This window comes from Notechis scutatus, chromosome 4, assembly GCF_049901735.1.
Source record: "Notechis scutatus isolate UNSWTSFEM ecotype Mainland chromosome 4, rNotScu1.2, whole genome shotgun sequence".
NCBI classification, from domain to species: Eukaryota; Metazoa; Chordata; class Lepidosauria; order Squamata; family Elapidae; genus Notechis; species Notechis scutatus.
Genome location: NC_142012.1, coordinates 131161814 through 131179538, shown reverse-complemented (window position 1 = coordinate 131179538; position 17725 = coordinate 131161814). Strand labels below are relative to the sequence as shown.

General features: G+C 35.2%; 1 protein-coding gene across 3 annotated transcripts in view; it reads right to left on the bottom strand.

Moving 5' to 3' along the window:
- HDLBP (high density lipoprotein binding protein) overlaps nt 1-17725 on the bottom strand; it is a 61050-nt gene that overhangs the window by 26528 nt on the left and 16797 nt on the right. For all 3 annotated transcript variants that reach the window (XM_026694867.2, XM_026694876.2, XM_026694859.2), the window contains exons 2-7: nt 12039-12103; nt 10179-10291; nt 7028-7179; nt 6253-6468; nt 2318-2524; nt 526-741 (exon numbers count right to left, since the gene is read on the bottom strand). In XM_026694867.2, coding sequence (XP_026550652.1) covers nt 526-741; nt 2318-2524; nt 6253-6468; nt 7028-7179; nt 10179-10254 — 867 coding nt within the window. In that variant the 5' untranslated portion in view covers nt 10255-10291; nt 12039-12103. The remainder of the gene's footprint in view (nt 1-525; nt 742-2317; nt 2525-6252; nt 6469-7027; nt 7180-10178; nt 10292-12038; nt 12104-17725) is intronic.

Genomic DNA, 17725 nt, shown 5'->3' with positions numbered 1-17725 from the left:
TAAGGGAGCTTCAGATCGAAGAGCAGAGAAACTAAATATGCCCAAATAGGATCAAAATAGGGCAAGTACCCTACAAGCCTTTGATTTATATATGCTTTACAAATGAAAAGCTACCACAGGAAATCATGGTTTATTTGATGCTGGACCTGCATTGTGTTTCCTAGAGCTGCAGGTTTGTGATCAATCATGTCAAAACAGGCAGACCAAAAAGTTTGGACTCTCTTTTTACATGCTCTTTTAGAGGGCTTATTTTTGGTGATTGCATTGGCCATTTTGAATGGAAGTCAAACCCCAAGCTGTAAGTTCATCACATCCTCCTCAGTCATTTATTTCTCCAATGCTGATGCAAAAGCTAGTTTCCTTTGCACCACTATCATGATCTTTGCACTGCTATTTCTTGTTTATCAGTGTACCAAACATTGTAGTGGGGAAAAGGAATAGTCATGCTCTCACTTATAATACTAGTGTTTGAAGTTAATTAAAATGAAAGATACAGCTTTATACAGACCACATGAAAGATCGTACCTTCTCCTCATAAATCTTTTTAACACGAGCCACTGCTTGAGCCAGCTGTTCCTTCTCTCCAGTGAAGACTATCTCAGTTTTGTTGACGCTGGGTGGTGGGATATTTATGCGTGTGCCAGTCTCCTGCATGATTTCACTAACCAGCTTGTTGAAAGGACCAGCAATAAAAGGATGGTATACTTTCTCCAACTCAAGCCTCTCTACTGCACGTTTATCCTGGAAAATAAAACCATATTTTTATACATACACACACAGATATATAAACAACACACACCACAGTACTATAAAAAGGAATGTGAGGCTTCTGCATATGCCTCCTTACTGTAATCCTCATTCTGAAACTTTATTTCACTTTATCACAAAATATCTGTTCTAGAAATGACTGGCTGGGTAGGGTGGGGGGTTGGATGAGCAACCTTGTTAAACTTTGTCAGAAGTGCTAGAGACAAAGAATATTTAAGACAAAAGGAATTAAGAACAAAGAAGAACAAAGTGGTGACAATTATGCTATAAAGTCATATTATTTCATATAATTTAATACATGATCAAGTTTAACAATCCATATAAACCAAATACTTTATGATTATGTAGCAATTTAAGACTGAAAGCCAGTTCAGTAAGTTGCTAGCCTAAAAACCAGAAGTCTATGAGTTCTTCTCCCACCACAGGCATGAAAGCCAGCTAGGTGACTTTGGGTCACTCACTCTCAGCCTAGCCCACTTCACAGGATTGTTGTGGGGAAAATAGGAGGAAGAAGTATTTATGAATGTTCACTGTCTTCAGTTACCTATAAAGTAATAAAGGCCAGATAAAAATCTAATAAAATAAATAATCCTCGATTTACAACTGGTCATTTAGCAATGGTTTCAAAACCTCCCTGGGTATATTTATGACCTGGTTCCAAAGTTCCGACAGCTGGTTTACCCACGTGGTCATGTGATATTTATGGCTGTTTGCTGCATCCCACTATTGGGTGATTGTGGTTTACAATGTTTTTTTCTGAAAACCAGAATTTATTTCTGGCTTTTGGCTAAACTGGCCCATAGCGAACTATTGATATGCTTTATGACCACAATGGCTGCTTTATCACCATGGCAGTCACTTAACAGCTGCCACAAAAATGTTCTTAAATCGGGTCAGCCATATGGGTGACCCATGTTATGATCATGATTAAGACTCCATTATGGTCTTAAGTAGAGAACTACCTATATGACACTTTATTAACAACATTCTTGCCACATCATGATATTTATGGAGATTGAATTATGAATGTGATCATCATCATGAAAAATTGTAAATGCATGCATAAAAAATAGCTATTATTAGAAAAATCTGAGGCAAAGGAGAATTGTAGCTACTATATGAAACTGCAGCAGTCATTAATACATGAAGAGGGCAAATGGCCAGATTTTAAGAATGACTTTTTATATTGTTTTTCCTTCTAAGAGAAATATTAGATGACAGCTTACTATATACTTTGTATGTAAATCATCTAAATATTTAATCTCTAATAGGCATAAGAAATAATTCTGATGAATTTTAACAGAATTTAATTTTAGATAGTCAAAGGATTATAAATTGTTACAAACATTAAAACAGCAGTATTCTTGTAACACACACGATCTTCCTAAAACAGTGAAAATTGGAAAGTACTTTTCAAACAATGAACTGTTCAACATCAGTCTGGATGAACTCCAGTTTGGCCTAAGGAATGTTCCCTTAGAAAAAGGATTATTTGAGTTAGTGTTTTCAGAATCACTTCTGCAATTACAGAACCAAAAATATAGTTTACCTGCTCAGCAGAAATCAAAAGGATCTCATGTCGAGCTTTCTCAATCCCTTCCTTGGTGCCAGTGATCTTGATCTGGTTGCTGGGGTCATCCGGGCGGGGGATCTGAATTTTTGTGGCAGTTTTGAGCTCAAGGTCCTGTAACTTCTCTCCATTTTTCCCGATGACAAAGCGATGATGTTCTTTGGGAATGGCAACTGTTGCTGAAGCCTATAAAAAAAGAACATTCACTAGAGTGAAACCACACTTTTAATTCAACAATACAGATGCATTTTATCAACTGATTCAGTATAGATTTTTGCTTTTAACTGTGGTAAGACACGAGGGAATCTCTCTTTCAATATTATATATTAGCAATGGAAAATAATATTTGTCAAATTTCACCACTGTAAACAAACATAAGGGATATAGGGTTTGCTCATATATTGCCCAGAAACAAACTGAGACACTTCAAGTAACTGGGAGGAAAACTGCATGTTGCGTTATTTCCCTCCACTTTAGAATAAATCAAAATCCTGCCCTGCACTCTGATGTATATATCTGGTCATTGACTTACTCAATTGCATTCATAACCCTATTTCTAGCACAACATTGATGTCTGCCTGCTTGCTTCCCTGCCTCTCATGCCCCTGGTGGAGACTGACTCTGAGGGAGAGGAGGAACAGCCGACAGGGAGTGGAAGTGTGGCTCCGGAGGTTGTGGAGGAGGCTGGGGAAGGGCAGAGGCCAGCTGAGCAGTCAGAGGAGGACCCAGGCCCATCCCCTCTCCATCCTAGGCACGCAGGGAGGATAAGGGAGAGACATAGTCTACTCAAGAGGAGAGGGCTTTGATCCTCTACATGGGCTGCAGCTTTGACAACTGAATAAGAGGACGGACCTGCGTCGGGTAGAAACAAAGCGTGGAAATATCTCTAGTTTATGCTTCCTCTCTGAGTTTGGCGTCCTTCCCAGTGTGTGTTCTGTGGACATCCACCAGCCCTTATCTTGCCTGGTTTGTGTTGCTTTTTTCCTTCTTCTTGTAACTGTTTGTGTGGGAATTTTTTGTCTTCCGTCAAGGATATTTGGAGCTTGGAAGCAAAGTGAAGGAATAAAAGGGGCTTCACCTGTTTTCTGTGACTCTATTTGTTTTGTATCCTACCCTGGGTCATCACACCTGCTGTCTATCTTCCTCTACCTATCATCTGTCTGTCTGACTATCTACTCAAAGTGATAAATTTCAACATGAACTTTATTGCTTATTATTAGGAACAAGACAAATGAAAGTCAGGCTGTGGAGGAGTAGCGCTTATTTGGTCACTTCATTAGCTAACCAATGGTTTCCAAGTACAATCAAAGTGCTGGTTACTACTTATTACCTATAATGTCTTTTATGGCTTGTGTCCCTGTTATTATTGAGACTCTGTTCTCTAAACTAAATTTGCCTATCCAATACTGGTAATTTTTGACTTACAACAGTTTGTTTAATGACCATTCAAAGTTACAATGACACTGAAAAAAGTGACTTATGACAATTTTTCACACTTACAACCATTACAGCATCCCTACGGCCACGATTAAAATTCGGACATTTGGCGGACTTCTGGTTTGAAGGGCTTCGGCGACAGGCAGAAATCCGCGATCGTGTGCAGTTTCTGTCTGGGCTCGCCGCTGGAGCACCCCGAGCCGGCTGGTTTCGGGGCTAAGCCACCCCGTAGAAGTGGTGAAGAGGGGGGAGACCACCAGCAGGGTCGAGGAGAGCCGCATCTCTCCTCCTCAGCTGGCCATTACTCACTTTCCCGAAGGCGGTTGCAGCGGTGGTCAGAAATGGCCACCACAAAGAAGAACTCTACCGGAAAAGAATGTGCAGGAGGAAAATAAGAAGTGACAGTTTTGGCTGACCGGGTTAAATTGTAAAAGCAACAACCAAGGTACCCTGGAATTTAAACTTACAAAAAATAACATCGCTCCCAAAGAAGAGTCGGAAGCAGCAAAGGAAAGTGAAAAGGGAAAGGTTTGGCTTTTTTTCCCTTCTCTCTCCTTCCCTATACTAAGAGACTTAAATAAGAAATTGGAAAAATCCGCTTTGACATCAATAGGCAATTAAGCTGAAAATAAAACAAAATGCCAAAGGGATAATAAAGATTTCTGGACATTAAAAACTTTCTTTTTCATAAGCAGGAAGGGAGAGAAAAAGAATAAGGGCAGGATCTGGAAGAGGGAGGAGACTGCCTGGAATTAAAAAGAATCTAAAGTAAAACTTCAACAAGACTTCTAAAAGATACATTTTAACTGAAACTTTGCAACTAAATAGTAACCCCAGGAAGAGAAAGTGAAAAAAAAGAGCAAAAAAGAAATAGCTTGCGTGTGTTTGGATTATTTGGTGATCTTTGGATTTTTGGTTATTATATTTGAATGACTAAAATCAACCCTAACCCTATGAGAAACAACAAGAAAAGAGTGCAAAACAAGAAGACTGGGACAAAGAAGAAGCCATCTTTAATGAACAAGTAATTTTATGTGGGGAAGAAAAAGGAAAGGGGGGAAAGAGAATGGAGAATTTAAGACTTAAAAAAACAACCGAAAAAAGAAAAATAATTCGAAAAACAAGTATAATACTGGAAAGCAACAGAAAAGGGGAATACAGAAGAGAGAAATAGAGGTAGAGAGACAAGGGGGGAAAAGGGGGAGAGAAGAGAGGGAAGAAGGAAAGGAAAAGAAGTTACAAAGGACCTGAGCAAGATATAGAGAAACAGGACCTATTTAGAGATAATGGGTGAAAATCTAACTGAAAAAGGGATTCTGTAAAGGTACATAAGATTGTATTGTTATATTAGTAATAGAAATAACTTTAGAAAATTGGAAACAACGTATGATTAAAATGAGGGATAAAATAGTTAGTGTAATTTAGTGAAATGTTTGTGAATAAAATAAGTGAAATAAAATAAATGAGAAAACTGAATTAGGAAAGAACGGGAACATTTTAATTAGTTAATGTTTTATAAAATATAAGTGAAGGGGGGGGTAATTAACTATGGAAAGCTTATAAATGTTCCCATAGAAGTATGATATTTAATTGAAAACTAATGTTAAAGATGTTAAGACTTTAATGAATATTGTTGAAATCTTTTTCTTTGAAATTTTGACAAAAGCAATAAAAATAATAAAAGCATTTTGCCAACTTTAACAAAAAAGACACAATTCTATTCTTTTTTTCTATCAGAGCACCAATTTTCAGAAGGGAAAAGTTGGCACCCCTCAAAAGATCAGCTTTTACTATAAGAACCTAAACTATACAGAATATCCTGAAAAGACCAGCTATGCTTCAATAACTATCACTAAATTCATGCTTTCAAAACCCATCACTTGCTGTGGTAGCTCCCGGTAAGGTATATGGCCAGAAATAAAGTTGTAGAATGAAGAAATATTTGAACTTTATTTTATGGAAAACCTGGCATTCTTTTGGGCTTTTAAGATGCAGTACATATGATACAAATAGAAGAGAATATTTGTAGCTCAAGGTTGAATTGTGGAATTTTTGATGCTTTCCAAGCATCTCTTTGATGCTTGGCTGTTTTCTTACAGACATTTCATACCACATCTGCAAATGTCTGCAAGAAAACAACGAAGCTCAGAAAGCACCAAGAACTCTACAGCAGTAGACACCAATCTTTTGGGAACAGGGACCGGTTTTGTGGAAAACAATTTTTCCATGGATCAGGAGGGGGGAGAGAGGGTGTTTTGCATGCTACCTAGATCCTATGCATGCAGAGATGAAGTTTGCTCACTTGCACGGCCTGGTTCCTAATAGGCCACACAGACCAATACCAGTCCACAGCCTGGGGATAGGGGACCTTTGCTCTACAGTACACATATGAATTGGTTCGTAAAATATTGGCTCAATGAGCACTATGCCTTTAAATCTCCATTGCAGAATATCATAAGGAGAATCAAATCACTTACCTGGGTCTGAAGCCGAGCTACAATTTCCTTCCGAGCCTTCATCACAGCTTCAAGTTTGCCAGAGACCATTATTGATAATCCCTGATCTTTTGCAAGAGATAGCTCCAGGTGCGCTCCTGTCTTCTGCATGATGTCTAAGCAGATTTTGCCTTGCTCTCCTTCCCCAAACTGGTTCATATCCTTGTACTTCCTCTCTTCTAGTGGCACATGGAATACCTGCTCATGTGAAATAAATGTTTCTTAAATTAGAAATTTCTAAAAGGTTATTCTCCCTCTCTCAACTTGCAGCCAGTTCTGCAGCAAATATTTTTGATATAGTCTTAAACAGCAAATTCTGTTGAATTCATTTAAATTTACAGGACTGAATTTCTGGCAACAAAATGCTGCATAAATACAGGGACCTTCTATTCCATCCCCCCAAGAAAATACATTTACATTTTCAGTTTAAGTTATTTTATAAGGCTAGCTTTTCTATATATTTTAATACATTAGCATAGGAGCAATATTGTAGTATTTAATTTGAGAGAACATGTTATTCCCTTAAAGGGATCAATACACGGAAGATGTCTCACTGTATAATTACAGAATTCTCCAGAACTGCATAACACTTATCTGTTGGCATATTTCAAGGAAAAGCCTAAGGGTACTCAAACAGTTCTTCTGTTTACATTTTCTCTCCCACAATGAGATAGGTTAAAAACAATCTGAAGGACATTTTTCTAAATGCCTGTAAAGGGTTTCACAGTGAAGGGGAGAAAACATTCTTTGTACAGACCTGAGTGATAACAGAAGCCTTGATTGGTCTGATTTTACTCCAGGCACCAGCAGGTTCATGGGCTGGCTCCAAACAAGCTTTCTCAGGGAGAGGGGGGAAGGCATCTTTGTATGTTGGAGGATCATTTTCTTCTTCAGCATTTAAAGCTGTAACTACAGTGGCAAAAGCAAGGAAATAAAGAATGATTTTATAGACAATGGTCAACAGACTATACTATTTCTTCCCCTACCATCTGACTGTTAACATATGATATTCTTAATTTGTTAGTTAAAAGTACAAACTTTTCAAATTAAAGTCAAACAATTTTCTATTTAATAACCCATCAACGATAATTTCTATCAGGAAATAAGAAAAACATGTTTTACAGATAGAGATTATTCCATCAAGAGAAATCTATACCTATAACTAACATGTATTGTGGGCTGACAGTGTCTTGATATGCAGGTTTGTTATAAATAATAACCAAATCAATTTCCTATAATATCAAAACTGCCATATGTGAGCATTAATTCCACTCAGTGGTTCTATATTAGAACTCAGATTGTTACTTAAAAAAAGTATCAGAAGGTTAACATCTTTTCTTGTTTGAGTTGTTGATATTTTATACTCCCATTTTTGTATTGATCTGTTGTATACCAACCACAGATTTATCTGATATTTGTGCACAAATGTGCACAATCTGAGATTCTGTGAATTCTTATATTCAGTATTATTTTATTTACACAGCCCTTTATTTTATGCTATACAGTTGGAATGCCACTTTTAAAGTCTTTTTATTCTCTGGATAAAGAACTGATGTTATTGTACTAAATAACAATTAAATATAACAATAATAAATCAGACACATTTTAGCCCATGTAATGCCTTTCTGAACTCAGTACTATGGCAACTTGAAAATAGCTGACGATAATTTTGGCAAATAACTTCCTCAAAATGGGGGTCTCTATCCATTAATCTTGCCTCAAGCTATATCGTCAATAGAAACTTTCCCCAGCTTGGTCTTTTCAGATGACATTGGTCGTACTAGCAGGATAGAAGATAGAGGGATTTGTAGTCTAATATCCGGAGACTATTAAGTTGGAAGAGAATGGTCTAAAATATATAAAATAGTGTGTGTGTATATATGTGTGTGTGTGTGTGTGTGTGTGTATTAAAATTACAAGCTGCCATAATATATTTATCTGGTTGGATTTTGTTGGAGGAGATGCCTTAAGGATTTGGAGACAGAAATAAAATTTTAATAAGGCTTCAAAACACAGATTTGGATTTTCTTTTTTCCTTTGTCTGATACTACCCCTGGAAGAGAAAGAGGAAATTTTGGCTTGGCTTGGATTGATTGAGGATTGTGGACTTTGGGATTGTCTTACTTTTCTTTTGGAATATTTTGGTTGGAGTAAGAAGAAAGAGGGAAAAAAGAAAAGAAAAGATTTATAATGGCTTTCTCCTTTGAGGAACTGAGGGATGAATATGAGCAAACAAAAGCAGCCTGTAAAGATGGTATGGAAAAAGCTTTTCTATTTTTAGAAATGGCGCTGGTTAACTATGAACAGACAATGCGACAGATGGAACAACAAGAAGAAGAAGACGAAGACACCATCTTTAATGAATCCCAAAATTTATCTAAGAAAGAAGGAAGGAAGAAAGCGAGGAAAATGAAGGACTTAAGATCTAAAAAACATTTAAGAAAGAGAAAAATATGATGCAAAATAAATACAATGATAGCAAACAAGAGAAAGAGGGAATACAACAGAGAAGGGATGCCAGAAAGACAGAGGTTAGAAGAAGGGGGTAGGAAGATCTGGTGGGGGAAGAAAGAAAGGGAAAGGCGGAGAAAAGCCACAAAGTTTTAAAATTGGATGGGAAAAGAGGGATTTTTTTAGGGATAAAGGGTGAAGTATAAATTTTCTTAAAAAAGATTTTGCAAGGTACATAAGACGGTATTGTAATATTTGTATTAGAAATAGAAAATTAGAATGGCTTAAGAGTTAATAAGAAATTAAAATGTTGAAATGTTTAATAATGATTGATTTTTAAAATGTAATAAAATATTGAAGGAAAGGCAATGAGAATGCTATAAGATTTATTATTTAGATTTATTAACTACGTATTTAGGAGGATACTATGTATTTAAACATTTTCGATTTATTACTCTGTTTTTATTGTTATTAAAAGTAAAAATTAATAGATAGAATGTACCAAGCAGAATCAGATTGGGTATTAGGTGTTATTTTAAATGTTAATCTAATATTTAGGGAGAGGATAGAAAGGCATCATACTCTGATTAGAGATTTCAGGAGAATTTTTTTTTTTTTTCATTATAAGGAATGAGATAGAGGGATAACAAAGGATGGGCAAAAGATACAAATATAATGATTTAAATTAAGATGGATTGAATAAGATAGAATTATGAAGAGTGAAATGTGTGGAGAAGTATATATAGAAGATACAGAATGGTAAATAAAATAGGTAATGATCTGTAAGATGAGCATGAATATAATTAAAGCCCATATAAAGAGAGGTACCGGGGGCCGTTACTTTACTAAAAGATTTTTATATGTTTGTTTGTATGTTTTTGAGAAGTATTGGTGAAACCTTCTAGAAACACAGAAAGAGAATGACGATAATCAAGTCAGAAAGAAATAGAGGACAAGAGATGTTTTTATGCTCATTTAGAAATGGTTTAAAATAGAATTGTATTGTATAAGATAAGGTTTATCTGACTTGTAAAATTTATAATGGAAAAAGGTTCAAATATGTAATGGTTGATGATGATTTGTTTGTTTCTGAAATTAATAAAACTTGTTTAAAAAAAAATATTACAAGCTGCCCAATGTTGCTTTTGATAATGAGATGGGCAGCATATAAATTCAACACAGAAGGAAAATGAATGAAGATTATAATGCACAGATGTTTCTAAAAATAGCTTGGCAAAATTGAAAAAAAACCAATATTGATAGATTAACTTACGCTCCTAAAGCTTCTTAACCCTTATAGTATTATTAATCTAAATACAGTCTCTCAGAATCAAAGAAAAAAATAAATCTTAACCATCCTCCTGCAAGTAACAAAGCAATTAAATAGCAGCAAGGTAATATTACTATGCAGCTGTTATCACATGGGATTTTGTAATAACCTTGTTTTGCTTTTTTACCTTTCACTTGCTGCTGAGCAAGGCCACTGCGATGTTCAGCAAAACTTTCCTGGGTCAAAACTGCCACGGAGCTCATGGTTGATTTCCCACTCACACACAATCCGGGTATGCCACTGATGGTAGGAAAAAAGTAGAAACTGTCATGATAATTTCTGGTACAGTGCCATTAAAAAAGGAAAGAAACAGAAAATAGGAAAATACACTATAGCAAAGGAACAATTTTAGCCACTTCTTTTGAAGATGTACAATTGATTTTAGTTGAGGAAACAAAGGAAGTCTTCAATCACAACATAATTTATCGATACTGTAGTACCTTTTCTAGCTTATTTAATAAAAGACTAATACAATGAAAACACTGTTTCTTTTTTATTGGTCTTCTTTTTATAACAACATCATAGCACTATTTTTCTGTTAGTAACAGATATGAAATGCTACAATTTTTTTCTTCCTACTGGGTTCAAAATCCAAGACAGAGCTGCAATAACTTCTGAAATTGTTTTTACATTAACAAAATATTGGATTTTTAGCTTTATAAAATATTCCACATTCAGATAAATATTCGCAGATGCTTTAAATCAGTGCCTCTTTGGAACGTCTACTATAATTAATATCTTCCTACCCTGGAATTTTTCATATTTATGTACTTCTAGAATTCTCAGTGATAAAATTGACCACGGAATTCTGGGAACAAAAATCCACACATCTAGAGAGTGATCAAGAAAGGAAAGGCCACAGAAAAATATTATGGATCCAATTATACAATATATTACATTATACAAACAGATCCTGTATGGTGGATTGCCCAATTTTTCTGATTTATTTTGAGAGAATTTCATAGTATTATTTCCGGACATAGATGAGCTGTACCCATTGAAACTGCCAGAGCCAAGAAAATAAATTAGCTCGATAATGAATTTTGGAAGCAGGGCATAAGAATGGAATTTGACCACAAATATTCCTTCTACTGTATAATACAAAGTATGTGTATGTACATATGTGCATTCACATGAAGCCTGGAAGGGTAAGTCCCAATAGGCAAGATTTTCTCTTTAATTGTACATATTATATTCACTGTCCTTAAAAAAACAGCCTAGAAATTGTTTTTAAAAATTTCCAGTTCTGTTGAAAGATATGTTGCATAAATGCAAACTTTATAGGTTTGAACCTAACAAAGATGTGATAAATATCCTACTTAAAAGCACGGTAATTGGCAGATTACATATATATTGTGGACTCCTTAAAGAATCAATAGATATTACCAGGGGTGGGATTCAAATTTTTTAACAATCGGTTCTGTGAGTGTGGCTTAGTTGATGGGCATGGCTTGGTGGTCATGTGACTGGGTGGACATGGCTTGGTGGATCATGTTATTGGCTGGGCGTGGCCAACTCAATATCACTCACATCGAGGTATGCATCTCCTCGCCTGGCCTCTCATGACTGTGGGGATGCTGCAACAGTCGTAAGTGTGAAAAAGGGTCATAAGTCACTTTTTTCAGTGCCATTGTAACTTTGAATGGTCACTCCACACAAGCAAAGTACCAGCAAAGGAGGAAAAAATAACTCCAGAGAAGTTCCTGAGATAGGAAGTCTAGTCCTGCCAAGAATGTAATAAGGGTTAACGGAGAGGCAGTTTCTGTAAGCAACACTAGAATGTTTCCTTCCTGCCTTCCTTACAGGATTAGGCCAGTAATTTCTTCTAACAACCGGTTCTCCAAAATGCTTAGAATGTTAACACCTGGTCCTAGCGAATAGGTGCGAACTGGTAGAATCCCACCTCTGGATATTACTAAGGGCAAGTGTTAGAAGGGTTCTTAGACTGAAGTCTGGGAATCATTTTAATAGAGATTTGTACACTTACCAGCTAAATGGTCAGTAGCCAGAAAGTCCGTCCTGTGCACTGCCTGTTTTTCAGCCTGCCAGCTTCTGTTTGAGAGAACAAAACTACTCAGTAATATTTGGTAATATTATTACATGTGCAATAATACAAAGTAATTAGCCTGAAAACCAGTTAAATAAAGTTGAGAAAGGAATCTTATTTGATACCTCTAACACAAACTGTACATTATCTAAGATCTGTTTTTAAACAAGAATAATTCTGCCCCAGCACAAAACAGGGAGCAATATTTGTTCATGGATATTTCAATGCCTCATAGTTTTAAAATCCTGGCAAAAGTTTAGTTTTTCAGAGTTAATTTAAATGAATCTATATGTTGAAACTTGTATGTGGGACAGATTGAGCAACTGTAACCAAAAGTTATAAATAATTCTGAATCATACTTAAGAGAGGTATCAAATAAGATTCTTTAGGTTTTCATCCTCAACTGAGTTATTTTATTTCTTCTCACAGAAACTTTGACAACTTTAACGTCCCTTTTGTAAATCTTATATAAAGAGTTTAGGCAGGTCACTTTTCATATTCTCACTGATTCTTCTCACAAAATTGCTAACAATGCTTTCATTTGTATATCCAATATTTCATATTTTTGTTTATATTCCCACGGAAATCATCTTCAATCTTTTTCAGGGAAGATTACGAATTGTGATCACATGATTGAAAAGCATTTGGTCATAAATGTCAGATCTAATCATATGATAGTGGGAGATGGAGAGTGTGACACTTTGCTATAGTAGGAGGTGCTGTAAAGCACCTCCAACTATACAGGTTATAAAGCTCCCTTTCCAAGCTTTCTAACTACAGACAGATATTAATCAATTACCGTATATGCCGGCGTATAAGACGACCCGGCGTATAAGACGACCCCAACATTTCCACTCAAAATATAGTTTTGTTATATACTCGCCCCCTCTTTTCATCACGCCTTCCACTTTTGCACTTTTTTTTTTTTTTTTTTTTGAGGCACTTTTTGTGCCGCAAACGAATCCCGTGATCTGCGGAGGAGCAGCCAGCCTTCTCCCAGATCCTAATCATATGATAGTGGGAGATGGAGAGTGTGACACTTTGCTATAGTAGGAGGTGCTGTAAAGCACCTCCAACTATACAGGTTATAAAGCTCCCCTTTCCAAGCTTTCTAACTACAGACAGATATTAATCAATTAGTCATAAGCCGAGGACTATCTGTAGAATGTTTCTTAAGTAAAATTGTCTTCTGGTGCTCTTTTGCATAAGAGACTTTGGACAATGAACCACCGATTAAGGATAGAAATATTGGGAAAGCAAAGCAAAAAGACTGGACTGGGTATTATATGATAATGATAAATATCTCCCCTAGTTTTCCACATAAATGAAATGCCAGATGGATCAGGGGAACCAGCCTAGGCATTCGCTGTCTTGCAAAGGCTTACACAGAGCCAGGACTTTACTTGTATTTTTTTCAGAATCCAAGGAATAACTCTGTCCTGTTCTAAGAGCACTCTTCCACACGTCTCTTCTGAGCAAAGACGGAGTCAAAACTAGCCTTGGGCAGGCAAGGGAGGCATGACCAAAAGATTGATTGACTCAGTCTCCGAGAAGAAGAGCAGAGTTAACCCATTCCTTGGATTCTCTGCTCAGCACATTGGAGAAAGACTGGAGTCACATGAAAGGGCTGCAAATCAGTCAGAAACTTGAAATCCAAAGATACATCCGAGAGTTACATAGATATAAGCTATTCATGTAACACACAACTATTAATTTGAGCAAAAGATCAAAGGCAACTCTTACCAGAGTTAGCCAATTATGCATTCAAATTCCAGGACTCTAAACCTCCAAATTTTCAGTCTTTTGTTTCCTCTCATCTAACATATGTTACAAGTGAATAACTGTACATTCCACTTTATACTGTTCTGGAAAATATGGGGAGGTTGTTAAATTGGTCTCATATAACTTAAAGAATGTTAGAGAAATAGGAATGTCCCAAAGAAAGAAAAATATTAAAGGCAGAATCTGGGTTTCATGAGGAAAAATAAATACTTAGTCATTTATTTATTCTATCAAATGGAGGAAGTGCAATATTGGGTGAGGTACTGTAAAGGAATACTCGCATGTCTTGAAACAAAGATTCTACTGTATTCCATTCAGAAGGTGTAGATAGCTTATTTATATACAGGAGGCACAATTAGAATAACCTAAGCTTATGTGCAAATCTTAAACTAACTGTATATTTTATAATAATTTTATTAAAGTTATAAAAACTTAGTTACAAACTAAGAAAATAAAAATTAAAAAGTATAGAGAAACAAATTTAAAAGAATATCTATCTGTCTGTGTGTATGTATATATGTGTGTGTATTTATATATATAAATCTGTACTCATCACAACAAATATAATTTCAGTAAGTACATTTGCTCTGATATTGCAACAAAAGATCTCTTCTTCTATATTTCATCTCTTATTTATGTAGAAAATTATAAAGCATCATCCTAATCAGCAAAAGTCCATTAAGAGTTATTAGGAATAACACTATAGTTTAACTTTAATCAAATGAACCAACCCTGTATCTCTTTCTCTTGCTTTTAACAAAGTCAGTTTCACTTGTTCTCTTCCTACCCACCAGACATTTTAAGCATCACTGTCTCTTTGCCCTCCCTCCTGAGACTCCAGTAGTCCTCAACTTATGACCACAATTGACCCCCAAATTTGTATGACTAAGTGAAACATTAGTTAAGTGAGTTTTGCTCCCTTTTACGGCCTTTCTTGCCACAGTTAAGTGAATTGTTGCAATTAAATTAGTAACATGGTTGTTAAGTGAATCTGGTTTCCCCATTGACTTTCCTTCTCAGAAGAGCACAAAAGGCCATCACATGACCCAGGGACACTGCAACTGTCATGAGTCATTTGCCAAACATTTGAATTTTGATCACATCACCATGGGGATGCTGTAATGGTTGTAAGTGTGAAAAACGGTCATAAGTCACTTTTTTCAATGCCATTGTAACTTTGAACGGTTACTAAATGAACTGTTGTAAGTCGAGGATTACCTATATGTTTCACCACAATACTGGCTATTAAAATGGCAGAAACGGCTAAAAAGTCTTGATATTTCATCTTTACCCTTTTCTCGTTTTTAACTTGTTATACACAATCTATCTGTATTTTGGTATTGTGGATGAAAGAATTTAGCAATAAAAAGTTTATAACAAAATTCATTTAAAACATTGCAAGGATGCGTATCTTCCATTTCATCATATTATACTCCACTGTGTAGAAGCTAGATAAACTGGACTTTTATACTCATACAATATCAGAGTGGAATTGTGTTTTGTTTCTTTATATTAATCAGCAGAAAACAAAGTTAGAAAGTTAGGCACTAAAGTACAGTTAATGAAAGTCATATTGAGACAAACAGCACTACTATCATAAAAGTCAAAAGGGATGTGGTATAAAATATCCTACTGGAATATATTTTTGTCTTTTTCAGATGAGCAAAAAAATTATCATAACATTTTTTTCCTGATTTACAGAATGAACTCCTTAAAATAAGGGACCCAAATGATTCTTATGGAGTGAGGGTAGCTTTTAATGATGAAAGATAGAAGGCGGCACTGAAGTTGAAGCAGCCATTGTGTGCAATCTTCAAATGTAGTCTGGATTGAATTTTCTATATCATATGTCTAAAACTGCATCAGGAAAACATGACAAAACAGTTAAGTTCAAGAGAACGGATACAGCCTTTTTCCAAACTGATTAGCTTCAGGATGTTTTAAAATATAACTCTAATCTATTTCAAAGCAGCATGATAGCTAGTCAAAGGATGACGAGCACAGTAGCCTAAAAAACCCAGAGGATACCAGATTGTAGAAAAGTGAACTAATAAAAATTATTAAAAAGAAGAGTAAAGGCATTACATTGCAGAAATCTCAAAGGTAGTTGGAGGATTTATGCACTGGAGCCCTTAAAAATGTGAAAAGAATCTGTAGGAAGCTTAATATGCAGTAATTCTAAAGAAAAAAAATATTGTAAACCCCACAAAAATATATTACAATGCTGTTTAGCAATGACCTCAATGAAGAGACTTCTATTATTTTAGTAAAAATGATGTGTGCTCAAAACACAAAACTAAACATACATCTTTAACCATTATTTAGAATGTTAATAGGGTCAGCATTTTCAAAGAACAAGGCAAATTATGTACTATTTTAATTTATTTTAAATGGCTACTCTAGTATTAGGTGTAATTAAATGCAGTACAAAAAAGCTGGAATGGTGCACAGCTATACTTTGAAGCTTTGCTGATTATTACAAGATCAAATGGAACAATGATCTAAATTCCTAACTATTAATTCTACGAAACCGAAATATCCAAGAAACATATAACACATTTTTCCAAATCCTTAGGTTAAGTCACATAAACCATAATCTCACACGTTCAAAAAGGCAAGGACTGTTGAACACAGTATGTTTACATCTATAAAAAATATGATACTCTCTAGATCTTACATTGGTTAAGTTTTATTCAATACATTTTAAATATGTTGAATATGTTTTTTAAGAAATAGAGCAATAGTCCACAATCCTAGTTAGATTTTTTTAAGGCACCATGGTGCATTTTACTCCCTCATCTTCTATTTCTACTATTTATAGATTTTTTGACTCCTTTTTTGTATAAAATGATCTATAAACTCAACAAGAAACCTTACACTGAAAAAACAACAACCCAGAATCTTATATAATTTCAGCATCCCTTTTTTAAAGTTTAACATACCTATTTAGGATAATCAAAGCAAAATTCTCAAACATATAAGATAAAAGTAGTATATTAAGATTCAATTTAAATTGCAAACATCTGTAGGCATAACCTGACTTCTAAGACATCATTTTCTAAAGTACGATGCAGGATCAAAAAACAATGGTTAAAAGATAAACAAAAGAGCAGACACGGCTCTCTGTCTGGATAAAGTCATCTTCATTAAAGGAAGAAAGGTGTTTCTGGTTTAGTTCTCATACTAAACCAGAGAAGTTATTAAAATTATATGAATTGCAATGTTTATTTGGTTTACTTTGGTGTATGAAACCAGACCCTGTGGTTTATAAACTTTGTTTATGACTTATGAATTCAGCCAGGAATATGATTGTTTTAATCTTTTTTTTACCTATTTGCTGTGCACTGCCTGAAACCTTAGAATTGAATACATTAAAAATTGCTAAATAGCTTTATCAACTATCTTGATAAAACTCATTATAGACTAACATAATGTCCAATAAAAGACAAAGCTGCACATACTTGACTTCCATCTGGGATCCCTATATGTTCTCAATCCCACCTCCTCAACCACTAACCTATTTCTATTTGTTCAAGTATGAAAATAATTCATAGATCCTAATGGCTTCAGAAAGGATAAAGACAGAGGAGCCAGCTTCCCAATTAAATTTATTATTGACAGATTAATAACAGATCCCACCCCCACCCCCCGTTTATCCTACTCTCTCCCTCCCTCCTTTTATTTAGGGTATTTATATTTTTATATTTATTTTTATTATACTTTGTTTGTATTATGTATAAGTTGTATATAATTTTATCCTTTTAATACTGTAAGCCACCCAGAGTTAAGTTGTGGTAAGATAGGCAGACAATCAATCAATCAACCAAATAAATAAAGATGCAACC